The sequence below is a fragment of the Patiria miniata genome, unplaced genomic scaffold, assembly GCF_015706575.1.
Source record: "Patiria miniata isolate m_02_andy unplaced genomic scaffold, ASM1570657v1 HiC_scaffold_29, whole genome shotgun sequence".
In the NCBI taxonomy this organism is placed as follows: Eukaryota; Metazoa; Echinodermata; class Asteroidea; order Valvatida; family Asterinidae; genus Patiria; species Patiria miniata.
Window position 1 is genome coordinate 26196850 of NW_024037068.1, and position 22100 is coordinate 26218949.

General features: G+C 39.4%; 1 protein-coding gene across 6 annotated transcripts in view; it reads right to left on the reverse strand.

Moving 5' to 3' along the window:
* Positions 1–2757: 2757 nt before the first annotated feature.
* LOC119735618 (brother of CDO-like) overlaps positions 2758–22100 on the reverse strand; it is a 106509-nt gene continuing 87166 nt past the window's right edge. For 4 of the 6 annotated variants that reach the window (XM_038209398.1, XM_038209397.1, XM_038209396.1 and 1 more), the window contains 17 exons: positions 18974–19115; positions 17101–17388; positions 16358–16504; positions 14309–14455; positions 13737–14012; positions 13323–13481; positions 12725–12835; positions 12156–12326; positions 11276–11383; positions 10505–10624; positions 9922–10122; positions 8889–9076; positions 8246–8474; positions 7037–7285; positions 6072–6247; positions 5065–5428; positions 4130–4350 (listed from right to left, as the gene is read on the reverse strand). In XM_038209398.1, the coding sequence (XP_038065326.1) occupies positions 4130–4350; positions 5065–5428; positions 6072–6247; positions 7037–7285; positions 8246–8474; positions 8889–9076; positions 9922–10122; positions 10505–10624; positions 11276–11383; positions 12156–12326; positions 12725–12835; positions 13323–13481; positions 13737–14012; positions 14309–14455; positions 16358–16504; positions 17101–17388; positions 18974–19049 (3231 nt within the window). In that variant the 5' untranslated portion in view covers positions 19050–19115. Of the gene's footprint in view, positions 4351–5064; positions 5429–6071; positions 6248–7036; positions 7286–8245; positions 8475–8888; positions 9077–9921; positions 10123–10504; positions 10625–11275; positions 11384–12155; positions 12327–12724; positions 12836–13322; positions 13482–13736; positions 14013–14308; positions 14456–16241; positions 16276–16357; positions 16505–17100; positions 17389–18973; positions 19116–22100 lie in introns of those variants that run through there. The other 2 variants (XM_038209400.1, XM_038209401.1) reach the window with 2 other exon arrangements.

Consider the following 22100-nt stretch of genomic DNA (forward strand, 5'->3'; position numbering starts at 1 on the left):
AATACAACTTCCTCCGAGTACCTTTTATAATGCATTTTTCTACCATGCCTCTGATCAGCCTAGTTCGTCTTCCAATGCAATTAATCTTAGTCCCAAAGCCTACGCTGAGATCTATTCAGGCTGGTTTCATGGCGCTACTAGTAAGAAGAAACACTGGTTACCAGCTAAAATGCCATCTGTAGCTTTGTTATTTGCTACTGACTGGTTTTCTGCTCAGCCTTTGCCGAGCAGTGTGTTCCTCTAAGGGCTTGTCTCAAGTCATATCCAGCTTGAGTTCTGGACAAGTTGTGGGTAGAATCATTCACTTAGCCCGGAAGAAGCTCCGCTTTTGTCCCAGACATGTCCGGGGAAATTGTTATGATGAGTAACTGCTTGACTCACCAATACTCATTACTGATAACATCATTGTGGGAAGATTGCAGGGAAAATTGTTCTGAATCCTGCAACTTATACCAATACAATGCCCACAACTTGTCAGGAACTCGTTACGGATACAATTTGAGACAGGCCCTGCAGCTCCATAATAATTTGGCCTTGGTGACACAACGGCAAGTTAGACATTTAGTGCTAAGCATAGTTATCTAGGCTAAGCACCTAACGGTTCAAGGAGGCATCTACTTTATAGTGAATACTGATTGCTGGATGCTTACTACACTTATTTGCACGAAGTTGCAATAGGCATTACGTGATCGACTGAGGGCGCTTTAACACAGACATGGACATTAAGACAAACTCCTTTACCAAAGAAATTGTACATCTCTAGAACTAATACTTCAATAAAAGATTTGATAGTTAAAATATACATTTCAGCAAAACTACCCCAAGTGTGAGTTTATTTTAGGCGTATACTCTGATATTTAAATTGGAAACAGCGCCCTCAAGTGGTCAGGAAGATACCCATTAAACATGATGTAACTTTGAATGAGCATTCATTTGCTATCTAGTGCACCCAGCTGTCTATTAACCAAAGGCAATGTGTAACATAGCCTGTACTCCATACTCCTATGAAATAAGCCTTGAAGTCTACTGGCATGGAGAAGTGCTAAAGGGCTTCTAATGATATGGTATTCAAGCTATCTTGGAGAGTGTACACATTGGATATTTTGGCCAGATGGGTGCGAACATGATAGCAAAGCATGCCCAGCAAAAATGACTTCATAACTTGGACAGATTATTCACCACACATTCTCTCTATGCACATCACTATAGTCATACATGTTACAGCACATTACACTAGCTGCAGCAGCACATAAAGAGCGATCTTTCCTTTCACAGAAAGCAAAGGGAATCAGTGAATTCATGTTAGTTGTTCAAGGATAACAGGCCAAAATGCTCAAACATCAATGGAAGCAAATAGCTGCGTATATGTTAAGCTTTTGTTAAAATTTGTGTCGAACTAATTGCAACTTGGTGTCATCTCGGAATGGCACCTGTTACACGTCGAGAGCTGATATTTGTCAGTGTTTTGGGGATTTGTCATCCTTTTTCTTTCTTTTTTCTTCAACGAAAAAACAATGATTGCAAAGACAAAGTGTTAAGAAAATAGGAAACTTTTAAAAATTTGTTGAACTGTAATACTGTGCATTTGTAAGAAAATAGTGTTAAAAGAAAACAAAAACCAAAAAAGAAAGTTTTTGGAGACTGGGAAAGCTACACCAATGTTAAATGACAATCTGAATGCAGTGCAATTCACACTGCACCTTATTTCCATGGTAATGATTTGTACCATAGCAACCAACACCAACATGATACATGTACATGGACTAACATGAACCCACTGATATCCTCATCATTAAGTTTACACATACATATATAGAAGTATTTCAGATTTAAGCATTATTTGTCAAGAAGTACGCATACAAAGACAAGATCACATACAGTAACAATGTCTACACACAAAATTAAGAAGAAAAAACGGTCAACAATTTTTTACCGACTGACATTTTTCAATGATGGTATCCACCAAGCATTTTGGTTTGTACATCCACTGCATAAAAGTGGTCAGAAATAAATAGTAGAAAACAACGGCACAGTATTCTGGATTTTTGTTTTGTTTTTACATAAAAGCCGTCGGGTAAAATGTATGAATACGTAATAGTAATTACAATCTGTACATTGTATTGCCTTCATATATATACATAAAATATAGTGAATATTATAATACGGACTTATGGGCTGACCTTTGACATAAATTAGCATATCATCTGACCTCCAGGTCACCACAGACCTGATTTGTCTTGATCAATAATGTCCATGTTGACAAGCGACATGTTCTAGCACAATTTTGGAAGTTACTAACAAATTATTCAGATTTCAACATCTCAACATACAGCTGAAATCGATCACTTTGAATCCATGATTTTGCATTATTCCACGTTTTTATTTACATTGAGGTACCAAAAATAATGAGCTGAAATATTGACATTTAACTCTGATTAAGTACAAATTTTACTGCACTTCGGGAATAGCTACATTGTAAGATGCTTACAAATGGATATGCAATTCAGGTGCAGCTTTAGAAGCACTTGAAGCTGTGACTACAAACAACCCTAGCTTTATAAACTCAGCTACTGTCTTCAGCATATGACACCACATTCACCTATAGAAGCATATGAAGTATTTATTTCCAAAATGCGTCGTATCCATTTGATAAAGGTGAACATTTGCACGGTTATGAACCTTAAAGAATAAAAAAAAATTGTAAATGCTGTTTCTAAATGTAATTTTGTAAAATGTATTTTTGTAAATGCAAAGTTGTGTTTAAGCATATAACAGCCATCAAAGTTGCATTTGGACGGCCAGGAGAGACATCAGGATTGTAAAAGGGAACAAAATGGCACATATTGCGTTTTGGAAATAATCTCTTCATTATGTTGCTACCATCACCATGATCACTAGCAACGGGGCCTAGTTTCCAAATGACTCAATGAACTTTTCAGCCAAGTGTTTAGTCTCTTTTCCAGTCACCAAATAAATACCTCTCTGATATCCACATGGGATCAGCCTCTTAATGAAGTCTAACAGAACTTGCTAACCTAATATAAGCAGTAAGCACAGACCATCCCCCACTCAACCACTTGCAAATGAATTGGGCTCAATCACGCTTAGCACAGATTTCTGTTAAGCATATTTGCTTGTTCTGGCGCTTATACAATTTTGTTTAGGAAGCCTCGCTTAAAAATTACAATAAAATTTACATTTAAATATTCAATGGCAGTATTTTTAAAATCACAATGGCAGTGTTTCGGTCAACAAAGGAAGAAATTAATTACATTCATGAGCATGAGCACAAGTAATTTAAATCCCATTGATTCATTTATAAGAGGAATATTTTCAAAAGCAAACAAAATGCAAACATTATTTTGTGCGTGATTTACAAAAATACAATCCGTGCGTTTAACTAAGGGTGCAAAATGAATGCAAATTAACAACAAGGCACAAAAAGCATTCTTCTATTGGAGGGATGGTTAGAAAACTTTGATTTGCATATTCAAAACAGCTGCTGCATATTCATGTTTATTGTATATGTTTGAAACAATGAGGTGGCATAAGGAAGAGTGTACTTGTGTACAGAATATATTTAAAGCAGCTGCTGCATATTCAGGAGGGCTTGTTTGTTTTTGGAAGTGAATGGATGAATGGAAGATTTTGATTTGCATATGCAAATCAGCTGCTGCATATTCATGATGATTTGACAGCATACCATAACAATAAGCTATCAAATGTAATGGAACAGATCTTTTCAGTCGGTTTGCTTGCATAAATATTCAATTGGAAGAAGAAATGTAAAGAAGCTCAAATGTGATTGGTGGGATGATCGCAGTTTGTATAAGAGTCTCTCTGATTCGGCAATACGTTTTTACAGTTTTCAATTTCAAAAAAAAAAAAAAATCAAGTTTAAACTTGTTCATTCTCAGCCTTTAGTAACATTCTTTTTACAAGAAAATATTATTTACAAAAAACGTAAACCCTGACAAGTCATTTTTTTAAAAGAAACACCCCTCTCAAATAATGCTTGCTCCACTGTTTGACAGTAAATAGGGAGCATCCATTTCGGTTCAGAAGGGGTGCGCAGGTTAAAAAAATAATTACACTAAACTGGTTGACACCACCCTGTTGAACAGAAATACTATATGTCTGAATGTTTGACAATTCTACAAGAACCGCTGTCTTGTGATTGGTTGAGGGAGTCATGTGACCCCTGACAAGGTAGTGTCAGATTGACCTCTGGTGACAAACCTTGCTGACTGGAAGTCTCATTGCCAGGCGAGGGCGCTGTTTGAGCTACAGTTGGAGGGAAGTTATTCTTTGACGATGGTGGGACCTCAGAAGCCATTTCAGTATCTGTGGCTAAAAGACAAAACAGCAAAAGCAAAGTAATACAATTTGTATCAGGAAAATGTTCAAATTTACTCACAATTTTCTGTATACAAAGAGTATCAGGAAGGCCACACAAATGCCTACCTCAGACTGGGTGCAAGAACCATTCAACAATCACACATTGGATTGCTTGGAAGCTAAATGTAAAAATCGTCTTAAATTCCAACTTAAGATTACAGCATGGAGTGTTTCCCTGACATCAACAAGGTTCGACCTTAACTTTTTTTTCACTAGCCAGCCGGGCTACTGAAACAGACTCTTAACTAGCCCGCGGGCATTTTAACTAGCCCGCATGTTGTTGGTTTTTTTTTTATAGCTCAAATACAAAATGACATACTTTCAGGCTCAATTCTGTCGCAATTTTGTCAGTATTGTTAATAAACGGATCTAATAATTTAACCCTTTAACAGTTGATAAAATGAGAAACAAATTGATACAGGTTTGCTTTCTGAATTTAATGATGTATTTCTTCCTGTCCTTTCATCTTTGCCATATCCCAATAATTTTTTTGACTCGCCAGCAGGGCTACTTAAGGAATAGTTTGACTAGTCCGCCTGTGTTTTGACTAGCATTTGGCTAGCGGGCTACCGCTAATTTTGAACCCTGATGAATGGCTGATTGGGTGCTCGAATTCTTAACATTTTCTAGCATTTTTCTAAAATTTCATTTGTTGTTATAACCCACCTTCTCTACTCGTCGTGCCCTCTCGTTTCCTTCGTCTGCTGCGATCACCTTTAGGATGTCTACTAGGGCAGACTGGCCGGTCTCCAGTACCATATGACCCCGACCCAGGAAAGGTCAACGACACCTGACCTTGATGACCTTCCCTATCTAAACTCCCTCCAGCACCACGTAAGCTACGACAGCTACCGTTGACATACAGATGTTCATTGGATGCTCCGCTGCTATGATTAGAGTTGGTGTTCTCATTGGGACTGGTCATGTGACAGGGTTGAAGGGTTTGATTGGTTGCCGGGATGTGACCATTAGCAACGGGAGAGGTCGGAGGTGAAAGACCAGGGAAGTAGTTAGCTTCATCCAGGGTGTCCTGTGAAAACAAGGAGAGATTACAAACTTAGTGTCCTGGGCCAAATAACGTGGAGCTGTTAAGAGAAAAATACGATAAGCAAAGAATCAGCTGCGAACCATTATGCAATATACATAGTGAATGACATTTGGTTGGTAACCTATCATTTATGCTATCATAGTATTTTCTATACTTTGCACAATAGATTTACAACCAAGTATAAAGCATATAAATAGTGATAGGTTATGGTACGCGCTGCTATATCAGATTAGAACCAGCCAGCGGGCCCTGGCAAGCTCAGTGGTGAAGTGGTTAGACATCTGCACTAGTAAGCAGGAGGTCGCGGGTTCAAGCCCCACCCAAGTGAGCTCGGAGGTTAAGTTTTGAGACACCTGCACTAATAAGGTGGAGGTTGTGGGTTCCAGGCCCCCGAGTAGCCTGTGAAATTTTCTCACCAGCCCTTGGACAAAACTGAGTAAACAGCGTTAACAAAATTACGTAGGCGTAAGGCAAAACCCAAACTGGCACAATTTCATTCCTTGTTACGCTCTTAAGATGCAGATTCTCTCAACTTTCCTCTTGGGTTAAGAGTGAAAAATCTCCAATTATCAGAGAGCAGAGCTGCAAATCAAGGTTTGAAACCAACTGCTGTAGCCAGACCTACCTGAGGCATTGTGTAGAGAGGTCGAGGGTCAGCAGGCGTGGCTGTATCACCATACGGTGGGTTACCTCCTCCATGTCCCTGGGGCGTGTTACCGTTCATATAATGACCAAACTTGTAGGCGTTCCCGTTATTGTGACGGTAGGCTCCATCGCAGTAATAACCGTAATGCCAATCACCTACAAGCAAAGAGAAAAAGGTTATTATTATTATTAATCATTTCTGGTAATGAAACCAAGGATTCCTCAAAAGTGCCCTAGGCACTGTAGCTCGCAAGCCTGAAGAAAGCTGTGGAGAGAAGACAATGAGAAGAAATTACAGTTTTAGAAGTGGGAGGAAAAGCCGAGTAGAATATTCTGGGGAAAACCCACGGAATCAGGCAGGGACTGAAAACCCAATCCACATATTGGCCCAGGCGGGATTCGAACCCGGGTCGCGGTGGAAGGCGGAGAGTCCTCAAGCGTGGTAGGAGTGTAGCAATTCACTGATTCATTGATGATTGTGATATGAGAATGGAGAGATGCAGCATCAATAGGAAATTGTATGCATGTAGTTATGTGTATTTTTTATTAAGTGCACGTATCCACCAGTATTGGTGCTCAAGGCACTACATCATTATTGCCCTGCTCGCTGGGTATGGGTCAATGAAACATTCCAAACACAATCTCAGCTCCCTGGGGAGTATACAGCTCGATGCTGCCATTTTGGCACAAAGCAGCTACAATCAACCACAATAACCATCTCTACCCTCACTGCAGCATAGACCTTTTGCATCTAGTCATTTTGAAGGTTCATTTTGTTTATTTATTTCAGTAACACTGAATGTAGAGAGTTCTACTTACAGATACATGTATCCCTCTGCAAAAAAACCAACACACCTTAACAGCAGTATTGTTACAACATGTAATCCTATGGTGGAGAAATTTCAAATCCAAGATGAAAACAAAACAAAACCAAAATGTACTTACGGGCAAGTCTGTCATTGTTGACTTGTTTGGCCCTCCATATACACATGACTCCAAACATGATGAGAACCAATAACATCGCTCCTAGCACCACGCCTAGGGTGATGTATAAGATATCTTCACCCTGATTGGTGGATGCATCAGGCTCGGTATCATCAGGTATGGATGGGATGTTGGGATTACGACCACCAGACGAAGGGTTAGATGGGTAAGGGTCTGGGATGATGATGGGTGGTGGTGGGGTCTGTTGAGCTGGAGGAACAGAAAGACAAGGAACATTTACATGTTTGAATTTAGTAACAAATTAAAGGTAGTTGAAACCATTCAAGGAACAATACAGTCAATCTTAAGCAGCTAATTAAAAGACACCTGTTGAACTTTCACCTCAGTAGATGTCATACTTTTTTAGAAAACTGTGTAAATACATCAATATTTCCTGACACAGCGCACAGGTTTCTGTTGAAAGTGTGATGGTTTGATCTTAACCATCGCAAGGAAATGATGGTTATTCCTCTTTTCTTGCACATGACAGCATACAAGGCGCAATGATTCACAGGATGCATGATCCTAATATTCACTTACAATCAAGTTGGATATTTCACGCTATTTTGACAGTTTCCTGTTTGATTGTTTGCAAATGGTGTCCATTACCTTAACCCTAACCTCACCTAAAGCTTCAAAATACTAAGTAGTAACCTGTAACATTTCTTCCCTTACAAGTGTGCACAACACACGTAGTATTCTGCGGCATTTGGTCCTTGACCCCCAAAGAGCCCTTAGGACGTTAGGGTTAAGCTCATCAAATATTTCAAAATCCAACGATTGATTTAACTTTGGATGTATTGATGTGTGTACAGCCTGGCCATTATTGCTTTGGATTAGTGTTGAAGTCTATCATAAGTCTCATCATTCATAAGTTACAAGTAACAGTAGATAAACAATAATGGCCACAATGCCATTCATTTGAACAGCCTGTAGCTTGACATGGAACTGGATGACCTGCACAGGAATGACTTGAGGTGGACTAGTGTAAACTTGAGATAGACTTGACCAGATAACTACTTCGACACATTTTTAAGACAACATACATTGGTCCTTCACTATATTATATTTTGACTTAACCCTTCAGTAACAATGTTCTCAAAGTTATACAGCCTATTACACCCATTACACTAACTAAATTGCTGACCCATTCCGGACCTTATTACGTACCCATAGTTTCACGGATGATCACATTACTGAATGGACTCTCCCCTCCATCATTGAATGTCTGCATCTTGATGTCATAGGTCAACTCCGCCTCTAGATTACGGATCTGATAGCGTCTGACGTCATCACCGACCACCGGTGTGCGTGTGTAATCGTTGTCATCATCGCTGTCTGTGTTGCGATAGTGAACGTAGAATCCCGTGACTGGGATATCAGGGAATTCTGGCTCAAACTGTAAAGATTGAATCAAAACAAAATATAAGTGAAATTGCTATAATCATTGCTATTTACATTGTACCAGTGGATGTGGAAACCAAACCAGTCAAAAGAATGTCATAGAATTCTGGTTAAAATAATAAAAATATCATAATGAAAAACTTTATCACCAAAATTTAAAATGTTAATTGTATCAAGTTGTTGTAAATTGTGTTTAACCTTTTTAATGGTAACATGTAAAGTGGACTCAAGTTATCTCTAGTTCTTTGTCAAGTTTGGAGATTTTTGAGTTGTTTTCTAAATGTGGATTTCGAACTTTGAAAGCCATGTAAGACGTTGTCAGTGCAGGCTTGGTCAGCTACTCTCATAGAAGTTCTAAGCCCCCTAACACACAAGTCGAGTCTAGGTTGATGCTGAACTGAAGACTAACCTCCCATTCTACCAGGATTGAGGTAGAACTCATCGCGACACAGTTGATGATTCTTGGTGGGTCTAATGGTGGCCGGACCGGTGGATCCATACTACCAGGGACGTGCATCAAGAAACGATTGGACATCTCACTAGGTTCACTGTCACCGTGGGTGTTAGATGCGATGACACGGAAACGATATGTTGCACCTGATGGGAAGAAGTACAAAGGAATGACTATACAATGAACCCATTAATCCCTGTACAACCCTGGTTACTCCTGGTACCAACCCAGCTGTGTATAGTGTCATGGATTTATGTAATACAATGTAGTACAAGTGCTTATGGGTTGAGAGTTATGACAGCTGCCCTGCCTGTTACTCCTGGTACCAACCCAGCTGTGTATGGTGTCATGGATTTATGTAATACAATGTAGTACAAGTGCTTATGGGTTGAGAGTTATGACAGCTGCCCTGCCTGTTACTCCTGGTACCAACCCAGCTGTGTATGGTGTCATGGATTTATGTAATACAATGTAGTACAAGTGCTTATGGGTTGAGAGTTATGACAGCTGCCCTGCCTGTTACTCCTGGTACCAACCCAGCTGTGTATGGTGTCATGGATTTACAGAATACAATGTAGTACAAGTGCTTATGGGTTGAGAGTTATGACTGCTGGTTCTTCTTGGAACCATTTCACTTTCAGAGACAGTAACTTTGCATGGAGTAGCTGCTTGATTCTCTGACGTAATGAAGATACAATGGGAGTATTACAAAGTTAGTTTAGACTCTGCATGGTTCATCAGTCTTGATTTTATTTCTGGTATTCTTGGTTTTAAATGGCCAACAGTTTAACTACTGCCTGTTGGATGGTATGCCATTTCATCACAGGTTACATCTCCTAAACTATTAAATGCCGGTACCCATTTATACTCAAAGCTTGAGAGAATTGGGGTAATGTGTACAGGTACAGTATATTAAATAAGTGGATGGATTCGAACCCTTAACCATCCAATTAAGAGTGGGATCATGTAACTCTTAAGTCAATAAACTGACCTTCTTTCAATCCCTGCACTTCATAAACTCTCCTGTTCAGAGGGATGACATTAGAAGCGGTAACCCAACCATCGATTGACGCTACATCCCTGTACTGAATGGTGAAACTAGTCACTGGTATCCTGCTGAAGTAATCCCATCTTGTCTCAACGGACGTGTCTGATGTCTTGATGATGATAGGCTTAGTAGGAGCATCAGGAACTAGAAGGAAGACAGTAGAAATGATGTTACGGTTTCTGAAATTCATGGTTTGGTTTTGGATGAACTATTGGAGGTATTGAGAAAAAAATGGAGTCTAACATTAGTTACTACAGAACAAACTTGAGATATGTGGTGAGATCTAGTTTTTTTTATTCCAAAAGTACAGAAGCTGGACTTTATAAAACAGTTGATTGACTCAGCACCTGCTAAAGATAAAGAAACCCGAAACCGGCCTGATTTATATTAGAACAATTTCATAATACTTTTGTCACAAGCTTAATAATCATGCAGGCACAGAGACTATGTAACAAAGCAATTGTCCACTTTCATTTCTCCATTTCTAGTTGCAAAGGCCAATGAACTGACAAATATTTGACCTTACCTGTTCCGGGTTTATTTGGTTCATCTGTTGTTTGTGTTGTTATGGTGATGTCATCATTTACAGGCGGGTTCAGGACATGTCGCGAGCTGCTCTCTGGTACCGGTGTCGTGCTGATTTTCTCTGCAACACAAATGAAACAACCAAAAGATAAAAACTGTGTGTGATTGATATCAACTCAAATGTGTTGCTCATGAAGTAACATAAAAGCATTGCTGTACATATCCATTAACACTGTGAATTAACTTGCTCTGTTAACTCTAACCCTCCCAGTTTCTGCAACATCCATCCAGAGGTTGGAGGGTTTTCCAGGATTGAGAAAGGTTCAAGCCTGGCTTGTATTACTTAGATGGCGTTTTTATTCATTCATTTTTATTTTGCCAATTGATAAAAACAACACAAAATATATAACAACAGAGAAAAATACAGTACACTAAAAATGCAAAAAAAACACAACAACAACGACTTGGAAGGAACACCAATACTACAAGAAAGACAAATAACAGGACAAATTAAACCTAAGCCTGCATGGGCAAGGGCTGACAAAAGCGAAGAAAATCACTGTAGTCCATAGACTTGCCATCAGCCCTCATGTTTGATATCTCTTTGAATTGAAATAGCTAGGAATGTGTTATTAGGTCCGTGCACAGCAATGGATTTTGCTGGATTCAGGAGCTTCTTAGGAAAAATGGACTGGGGAGAGTTTAGATTTGAGTGAGTTCTTATTTTCTTGACGTTAAAACTGACCCCCAAGATCAGAAGGTTTGTTCTTACCAATGACGGCCAGATAAGCTTCTGCAGCTACCTGTCCATGTTTGTTGGCTGCTGTGCATCGATACCAACCCACATCGTCTGGACCAACTCGGGAAATGGTTAATCCACCTGTGAAATGAATAAGAACACCTGCTCAACAGTCTCAGTCAACACTGGTGGTAAAGAAGACTCCACTCACTAGACTGTAAATTGCTCAAAAACGTGAGATTTGAGGGCCAGCGGAACTGAAGTGGTCACACATGATGAACCACTGATGATCTTCTATGTATCACGTCCAATATGGACACACATCCCTCCTAGTTCATGAATGTCGCCCACGACAAGGCTAGATTGAGCCATTGAAGGTTAAATGCTGCAATAAGGCGACATGTACCTAAGACCACCTCTACCATGCCTCAGCATTGTAGTAGAGGTAACGTGGTTTACATGTACATGACCTAATCTGGAAGCATCCACAACAATCTCTTAACAGATGATGTTCATGGAAGAACCACTTGGTCAAAGAAGGGGTGGTCAACAAAGATTCTATATATACCTCTAGTACTTCTACAAGAACATGTAGGGTATGTAAAAGGACGCAGGAGTGCATTATAAAGTCAGTCTATAGACCATTATCATGTAGCGGCCATCTTGATTTTTCCCCATTCAAATCAACGTTACCAAAGGGAGGCTAGATGGAAAATAGTCTGGTTCCTCTTTGCACAAAAAAAACATCATTCAGTTCTGTTTTTCATGACTGAAATGGTGGCAACATAATAAAGGTCTACTCTGAGACCTTCTGTTAGTGTTTGTACATGTAGGGTGCCTGCCAATCATTAGCTCTGTTCAACACTTCAGGGACTCTGAACTTCAAGTTTCAAAGAAAACAATCGAGACTGACCAGTTTCTTCCGAGATGAACATGCTCCTGGTATTCCGTACAACGGTTCCCAGTGGGTCATGCCAACTAACAAATGGCATAGGATCCCCAGTGATGCCACAAGACAGAAAGACGTTCTCTCCTTCGATAGCGGTGGTGTTGACCGGTGGGTCCACGATGGCAGGAAATCCCTCTGCACAATTTATGAGTCAAACATAATATTATTTAGGAAAGTCTTATGTCATTTGTAGCCATAATTCAACTATCTTAACCGCACATGTTCAAATATCAGAAAGAGGTTGGCCACATGGAGACGATCGCCTCTTAAACCAGGCTTTCAATAAATAGAGAGAGCTGTATAAGAATGGAAAAAGACACTTCACTAGTTTCCTTTCAATATTAACCAATCATTTAAAAAGAATTAATACATTTTAGAAACCAGGACTCTTGCGGGGTTTATTTTGGCAAATGCTTCTTTTTTGGGTTATATATAACTAATAATCACATCTCAAAATGTCTTTTTACTTTTGCTTAAAACTAAATGATGACTGGTAAAGATGCATGCCTCCCTTGAATGATAGCATTCCTTACCTCTGAGCATGAGTTTAGCTGTGGCCTGTGCACTGCCATGGTCAGTTTGAACAAAGCATTGGTATGGACCCAGATCTGATCGGGTGACTTCATTGATAATAAGTTGACCCTCTGAAATGAAATACAAGAAATTACAGGTACTGAACAAGCAATGTGTGAAGACAAGAAAACGATTGATGAGAAGGTAATTAGTGAGTCTGGGTTCAAGTCCTGTCTGTGTTCCTGTAGATTAAAGGCTAGACCATATGCAATGATAAATCAAAAAAATTCAGTCCCGCAGACTATTTCTTGGCCCTTAATACATTTCTTTTTACTTGTGGAACATTCTATAGTTAATAAAAGTAAGGATTCCTGAGAAGTTCATAACAGACACCACAACCGGCAAGCCTGAATATACCTATACGGAGAGAAGACAATGAAGAAATCTGTAGTTTTTAAGGATACGATTGTCAATTTGAAAAAAAATATCTGAAATTTGGATGATTGGGAAAGCCCAGGATAACATTCCAGAAAACTTCACGGAATTAGATTCAGCACTGCATATCCAATATGTTGGCCCTCTGTATCCTACCAAGATACCTGTATCTCCCATACTTACCTAGTATTTCATGTCTCGTGCTCATTTCTGAGATTCTCTGTCCATTAAACAACCAGACAATCTGGTTCTGGTTGACTCCTCTGACTGTGCATTTGAAGTGACCAGTGCCTCCCAGGTCAACGTGAGTGTTCTTAGGCGCCTTGGCAATAGACACGGGTTCTAGAAAGAGGAAAATAGTCACACAAATTCAGGTACAGTTTAATGCATGCAAGCTTGCATACTTGTCTCACTGTGCACACCAATATACCTGTACAATGTACCGGTAGGTTTGCTTGATTGTTGGGATAGTTTACACATCAGAACAAAGATTCTTCTTCTTGAATATTGTAGTCTGTACATGTACGTATTTCTGAATTGTTCCGTTAAAAGTCACATGCCAGAATACAAGATGCCTCTGACTCTGCCCTGACTCACCTATGACCTCTAGTGTGACCTCTGACCTCTGTGATTGACCTTGCTCATTCAGCGCTGTGCATGTATACACCCCAGCATCACTCCTAGAAACAGATGTGATTTCTAGACTGCCTGGGTAGTGGACGCCATTATCTGGTATCAAGCCTTCCACCATATCCCATTGGACATCTGGGTGCGGAACACCGCCTGCTACACACTCTAGCACCGCCCTCTCATGAATGTTGACTGACACGCCCCTTGATGTCTGTATGCTGGGCGGGATTTGGACTTCAGACACTACAAAGCAAACATACAGAGGATGCGTTTTGAGTTCAATAATGATCAACATTCACACCATGAATCACAGCACCTTTGGTGACAAGTTTTGTTTGGCTCTTCGCATTTGCATTTTTTTGATATAAAGCTATTTTTCAGGAATAAATCTTAACTTTTTGTAATTCTGTATAACTGTGTCCCTCAGTCTTGACAACAATAGCAACAGACCAAGAGCTAACTTCAAAGGAAAGTTAAAGGAAATTCAAGAAAACTGGACCTCTGAAATTCTTGCAATATTTGATTGATTTCAGACTCACCCTCCTGTAGTACTAGCGTTGTTCCGTTCCCTGCCGTGTGTGTCTTAGACAGAGTTGGGTTGGTAGCTAAGCACGTATAGTGACCCTCATCTGATTCCGATACATTAATGATGTGAAGATGACCAGACGGCATTATCCTGTAATGATCTGTAGAATGAGACAGTGACAAAGAGGATAAGTCTCAGAGATGTAGTAGTGGTCAATTGAAAAGCAGGCGTTGTTTCAATGGAGCTAGAAGGTCCAAACATAATCACTCATGTTCAAGGTAATATACAGTTGTGTGGGAAACTGGCTTACTGACACTTTGCATTAAGCGTCCATCTTGGAGGTGTTCATTTTAATTAGTACCGTAACAATGAATGCACAAGATGTCGACTCAAGTGTATCCGTGTACAACAAAAGAATGGACCTCAAACATGGCTGCAATGCAAAGAATCAGTCCTTGACATTACAATCTAAATGTCTTGACTTCACAAAGACATACCAAGAGTGACTTTCATTTTCCAAGTAAATTTCTGGCTAAAGATACGGTACTTACAATGTAGGAATTTCCAAACCAATGATCATTTTAACAGCGAAGAAAAGTCATATTATAAACACCTGTTCCGATTTAATTGATTAAGGAATTGAGGACAAACCATCATCTCCCTGGTGGGGAGATTTTAGACAGCTGGCAGTCCCAACTTAACAGTCAACCATCAAATTCTCCTAACTTGTTGTAAAACTCAATAAGGTGGAAATAATCTATATGGAATGGCAAACAAGACCAGCCACATCGGAAAAAAAAATACAGAAAAACAAGAAGGGAAAACTGAAAAATTGGAAACATGTTTGTAGTAACGACACTTAACCCCCTTAGGCCACCACAGAGATCAGATGGCATCATATCATAACTGCCTCACTAACAACCCTAACACTGTGTGTGGTCCTGCTCACAAGAGGGCGCCATTCACTGACCCCAAGGTCAAGTTCTTGTTGCTGAGGTTGGATGCACACAGGGGAACAAAAAAAGGCAGCGGCCACATGGGGAACATTATGGGATGCATTTCAACTTGTCAGAGAGTTTGATGACTAAACCTTGTGAACTATAACTCTTTTTTTCTTTAACAGAATAAAAGTTGGGAAGAAGTTTTGGACCACCTTAGAGATTTAGTGGCGAAAACATCTGATTTCCATTTTAACATTTCCTGAAATTGGGTGATATTTTGTCCAATAGAATAAAGACATCTGTTGACACAAGATGAAAAGTTCTTGTGCACTTTTGATAATTGAAGCCTTGACAATGTGACCTTTTGTTGCCACCACATTTCAGTTTTTTTTTGTGATGTTTAATTCATCAGTTGTATTTCATTGATATTTTTCTATTTGCTTTCAAATAATACACATCGTTATTTTTTGTTCCTTTTGGTCCAAACCTTTTGCAGGATTGTTACCTTGTCCTTTTCCAGATGTATTCAACTGTAGGCTGGGGTTGATGTTATCGAGTTGAGTCAGATTTTGAAAATAAACCAATCGAACGGAAGACTTTTGCTAGATTGGTGAGCAATATTTGAGACCATAGCAATATGCATGCAGTCTATTGGGTACTAACCTGAGGAGCTTGATATTGTTTGACCTTCGAACTCATAGAAGACAAGGCTAGACTGGTACCCACTATGCAACGTTGAGACCATAAAAATGTGCATGCAGTCCATTGGATACTAACCTGAGGAGCCTAATATCGTTTGACCTTTGAACTCATAGAAGACAAAGCTAGACTGGTACCCAATATGGAGTGTTTAGACCATAGCAATATGCATGCAGTCCATTGGGTACTAACCTGAGGAGCCTAATATCGTTTGACCTTTGTACTCATAGAAGACAAGGCTAGACTGGTACCCAATATGGAGTGTTTAGACCATAGCAATATGCATGCAGTCCATTGGGTACTGACCTGAGGATCCTGATATCATTTGACCTTTGAACTCATAGAAGACAAAGCTAGACTGGTACCCAATATGGAGTGTTTTTAGACCATAGCAAGATGCATGCAGTCCATTGGGTACTAACCTGAGGAGCCTGATATTGTTTGACCTTTGAACTCATAGGACATGACAGCTGGTGGTATGCTGTCTGGTGCTTCACATTCTATAACTGCTACGCTGCCCTTCTTGGCGTAAGCTGTCGCTGGTAGATGTGTTGAAAATCGTCTTAAATCTGAAAAGTGATGAGAAGAAATAAGAGAATTAGATGAAATTCAATTTGATATAAGTCCAAGTTCAGAGGGCCCAAAAGTAACTTTCTGAAAACCTATCGAACAACATGATTGAAGCATGGAAACCGTGAAAGACTGTTATGGTTTAGCTGGATAGGGCGCTGCATTTATATACATGTACAAGGGAGCCAGAAGATTAATCTAATAAATAACACAGTTTTCTTGGATTGTTAGTGCTTAGAGTGGCTGAGAAATCTCAGATAAATAAAGTAACTAAATAATTTAATGTTGTTTCATGTTTCATATAAAAACAAAAGCAAAAAAAATTGTTGGCAACTGTTGATTTTGTTTGTTTCACTCTGAAATTTATGTGAATTACACAACTGTCTTAACCCACTAGCACTTGCATTACATTATGTACCATTACATTGTAACACTGTGACTAAACATTACTTCCCTTATGAAAACCATACAATACTCGGGCAGTTTAGGATGTTACAGGGAGTAACAGGCAGGGTGGTTTAGGGAACGTTTCATGGACAATATGGGTTAAAGCTTTGCAGAAATAAAAATTGAAATTGTTATGTGTAATACTCACAAGCAGCCTGTACATGCGCTACCCTGCTGACTATCAATCCTGTCCTGTTTCCTGCTTTGCACTGATAACCACCATTATGTGACCTCTCCCCTTCACCCTGAAAAGAATCAATCTTGAGGTATTTTGGAGTGACTTGCATCCCCAGACTAGCTGGGTCCGTGATGTCTTGGCCGTTGAATGACCACCAGATAGGAGCGTCTTTAGGGTCTACTTTACAGCGGAGTTTGACGCGGATGTTGTGCTTGACGATTCTTGACCGTGGTTCACTCAGGAAGGACGGGGATGAATCTACAAGGAGAAAAAGCGAATGCAAGTTATCAGACAAGGTTGAGTAGTTTTTCAACTATAATTCTTAAGATCTGAAAGATTAACTCCCACAATTGAAACAGCGACAACAAGCAAAAGGATTGACTGTTGCAGTCCTATGGCATGAAAGTAGAGTCCAGTTAATTTCAAGCTCATCAGTCTCGGCCCAGTCAGTTCACCTAATATAGACCAATTCAGTGACAACCATTTCCTGAGGTGGTACCCAGGCTTGCGTAAGTCGCACTCAGGTAATACGCAGGCACTCTGGGCTTACCAAAATGCATGCGCCCCTTGTCTATACAAATGTGTGCGGCATGCATGTGGCATGCACACAAATGTGGTTCCTCCTAAAAATGGCTTCTAATCTTGTTTGCAGAATTAAGTCTATACCCACAAACTTTCCTCCTTAGACCCATACTGACACACGCAAGAATCCTCCACAAGACATCTACTTGGACTTAATGAGCAGACCCAAGACTTTTCTTGACGGTGTCTTAGTGGGATATTGATACTGCACTGATGGAGCAGTAAACTGCCGAGATTGAGATTAAGAAATGGTCTGTGATTTGAGGGATGCTTTCATTTGCTTATAAGAGGTGCATAGCGGGGATGCTACATGGGCTATGGGGGTACATAGCGACTTGAGATGTATGTGAGGCAGCAGGGCTGGCCATGTGACCCTTCAAGACTGTTACGTTACTAATTTGTTAGCTGTATGAAGGGTATCATGTTGAACAGACAGCAGATGTATCAGAATTGATGACTACAAAATGGCACACTGTAAGGTGCATCATGTACCGGTACTAACTTGTGCTTGCTCTCTGTACTACCGGTAGTTCCTTCTTAAAATTGATGATGTTACAAGAAAGGAACTTGTAATTCTAAGCTTTGGTTTTTTTTTTCAATTTTCAATGGCATACAAGAACTCAAAAAGAGAAAATCAGCTGATTCAAGGAAAAGCTACTTGTCTGTTTAATGATGTCGTCAAAATAAATTATAGTGCTTATAGCGCTTTCTATTGTATCAACAATCTCAAACCACTTTACAATAATTCCCCCATTCATCAGGCTACGAGACCCCGCGGCAGCCGATATCAGTGCACATTCGGTCCCCTACGCTCACAGGAACCAATCATACTCCTGGGTGGAGAGCTCAGGCAATTGCGAAGTGTCTCGCCCAAGGGCACAAACACCATGTTCCTGGCAGGGCTTGAACCCACGTACCATCGTACATGGTCAAACACCATAACCACTGGACCATGGCATTCTACAATTGGTAATACTACGGCTCTCAACTGCAAACAGACAAAACTGCCATCAAGGTGTCTTTCTCATATTTGTCCATGTTTGTAATGTCGACATTTTTAAACCTACTATAAACCATACCTGTACATTATCTACCGGTAGGCTACATGTTTTGTAAAATTTTCACTGGACTCGAAGGGGCCTATAATCCTATGCCTGAGTCACGGATTGACTGACAAACTGACTGAATGACTGACGAGTCTCTGTGTATAAATAATATCCAAAAACTGCTAAATGTTAGATAACATGAGCATGGAACATACCTGCTAATGACTGACATAGAAGCAAGACCAGACTACAGAGAAGTAGGTCCACTAGTAAATAGATGGGAACTTCCATCTTGACGAGGCTTCAGTGTCAGTTGATAGATGAACTCATTGATGAGATCAACTCATTAATTAATACCTGGAGAGGAGGAAACAAAAAAAGGGGAAACAAGATGATTAAGGAAATCTTAAATCTCTGGGTTAATACAAATTTGTACAAAATTATAAGAAAGTTAGGTCTCTTTTAAACATTTTCATTCTTTTCCAAAGAATTATCAGCACTGTTTCATCACCGCTTTCACACAATCATTGAAAAAACCTTGATAAGCTAACTTACTGGTAGATACATAGAGTTAGACAGGACTCGAACCCAGGACCTCCAGATGGACCGTTCCAGTTTGATATCACCAACGAGATTACATGTATATTTCGTTGTTTGACAATCATATCTCTTAGGGTTGTTCTCCTTTCTTTCAATGTTTTCCAGGTTGATTTGTTATTTTGGTTTCTTATTCAGTATTTCACTTTAATATATCCTTTCAAAAATTACACACAGGTATTGCATACCAGTATTTGAACCCTTTTCTACTTATATACACAGATAGTTAATTTCTTATCGCTGTGTCTATGCAACCTTTTTAACATTCGTATTTGACAAATTACAAACTTCCTTCACCAATTGAACCTGTAAGTAAACCCACTATGTGCAGGTGTATGGTTACTATAAACACTACCAGCCCAGCCCAACTCACTAACCAAACGTAAACCAATCATGATACACACACATCCTACACTCATGTATCTGTTAACACACAACTCTCATATTGGAACAGTTTGACAACACAAAGCATCACCTCTTAATGTCAACCCAAAATAAACACTCAACCTCCAAACCTCAACCCCCCTTTTCTTTCCTTCCATCTTCAAGGAAGGAATTCCACACTTTACATCACATGCCTACTTATGATCATGTAGTGCCAATCTATCAGCACTGTAGAGCTACTGCAATGCAATATCATGCTCTTTACTGGGTGACCTGACCCGACCCTAAAAAGTTGACCTGGCAAGGTCGGCTTGTTAAAGGGGCACACCAGTTGTGAATGTCATCCAAATGTACTGTTCCCTGAATTAGACAAACGTGATAATGATGGACTAATTTGCACAAACTACATGTAAAGGGTATACACTTTGTGAGGTGTACATGTACATGTGTGCCTACGCTCAAGCATTCATTAAAGGTTTTCGCACATATTACAGTAATTCAAATTTAAATATTAAAACTGAATTTAAAAATCAAGTTAATAATCAAGTTTTAAAAAGTTGATATACATGTGCAGCTACATGTATGTCACAAATAAAATCAATTTGACAATGGAGTTGATGCAGCCACAATGTTTTTTAAGTTCGACTCAAAAGTAGCATAAACCTTTAAAGAAATTTTTTTTCTGGTGAACCCAACTTTTCAATTGCATTTGTTTTGACAGTTTCAATAGTTACAGGTGCAGGAGACTGGTCTAGCTCCACACATCAGATGGGAGTTCCAATCAGGAAATGGTCCTTAAATCAAACTGATAATGCCTCACTCATCCAAGATTTCTTGTCTTGAAGGTCAAACCTTTCAAAGTCTAAGACTTCAAGACAGGGCTTGGAGTGACATCAACTGTTTATATTGAGAAGGTTCAGGGTAAGGGCTGTCTGGGGAAATGGCTGGCTGTTTATTTAAACGTCAGGTCACTTGTACTTTTGTCAAGTTGTATCTTTTATCCATTGGAAGACAAACACGCATGGTTTACATGTATTGAAGTCTTCAATGTGGAAGTTTTAAATAGACACAAGTAATGTACAAAGAGAACTTGCAAATTTCAACAATGTTTTCTGCAGTGATGCATTTAACAAAAGATGTTTCACATTACATGTATATCTGAACCAGTAAAAATCAGATTTTAACTTTCATCAAGGGTACTGTTTAATAAATGGCCATAGTTCAAATTTTCGACAACAACTTTCTTAAGTTTAGCAGAACCCTGAACAAATTTGCACTGCAAGAACTAATAAAGCGCTAAATAAGATTTCAAGGTTTGCATGACAAAGAGCGCAATAAGAGTAGGTGCATCGTTGTGAAAAATTGTTTTTGTGAGTTGGTGAGGTTCTGAAAAGAACCGGGGCAAACTAATAATGTGCTATGTTTCATTCTCTGAAAGCTTCCTCAACAAATGATTCATAAGTTCCACATGCAGACTGCTACAAGCAATACCCAACCCCTATCTCTGTAATCAAACACCAAATTAAATTATATGGCCCTCACCTCACTGTAAGAAATACCCCTGAATTCCCTGAACTTGCTGCCACCACTGAACCCACAAAGACACAAAGCCTTGCATTGGCCTCATGCATTACTGAGATGATCAATATCAATCTGCTCAATTTCTTGAACCTGTTCCTGGTGTCTGAATGGGAAACAGGTGTGGTGGTCGTAAAAAACAATCAATGATTATATCAGAAAGAGTGGTTAGTATGATGAAGGTGGATGTGTGGAAAGTCATGGCCATTGGTGAAGGTGACTCAGTCCATAAAATCAAGGGTCCAGTTTTGTTTTGTGTCCATATTTTACATCTGATATAAGATTTTGTAAATTCAGGACATTTTCTTTAATGCCTTCTGTCTTCAAGAGTGATTATGTAAAGCAAGTACTATACCTGCCAAACAAGCAAAAAACAGCAGGTCAGTGACTAACAGGGACACATAGGCCTACAATGTCACACTTGTGGACCCCTAGTGTATGGACTGACCCACTTGTACAGAATGTCATTGGTTAATGTTGATTTCAGGTCAGAACTGGTAAGAGAAAAACACTGAATCAATTGGTTGAAACCTCAGAATACATACACATTGTAAACTGTCAAGTGAACCAGTAGGAGTGTGACAATGTGACTTGAATGTGCACATTATTACAATTTGTATACATTCATTTGCAAAGATATATGCAAAATAATATTAATAAGATAAAGGAAGTGGTTCTCCTAATCTGAATTCACCGGAGTTGGTATGAAAACCTTGAATATTAGCATGAAAATCTATGATTAAAATGAAATGATGTTCAGGGCTCTCTTAAATTGATCAATTA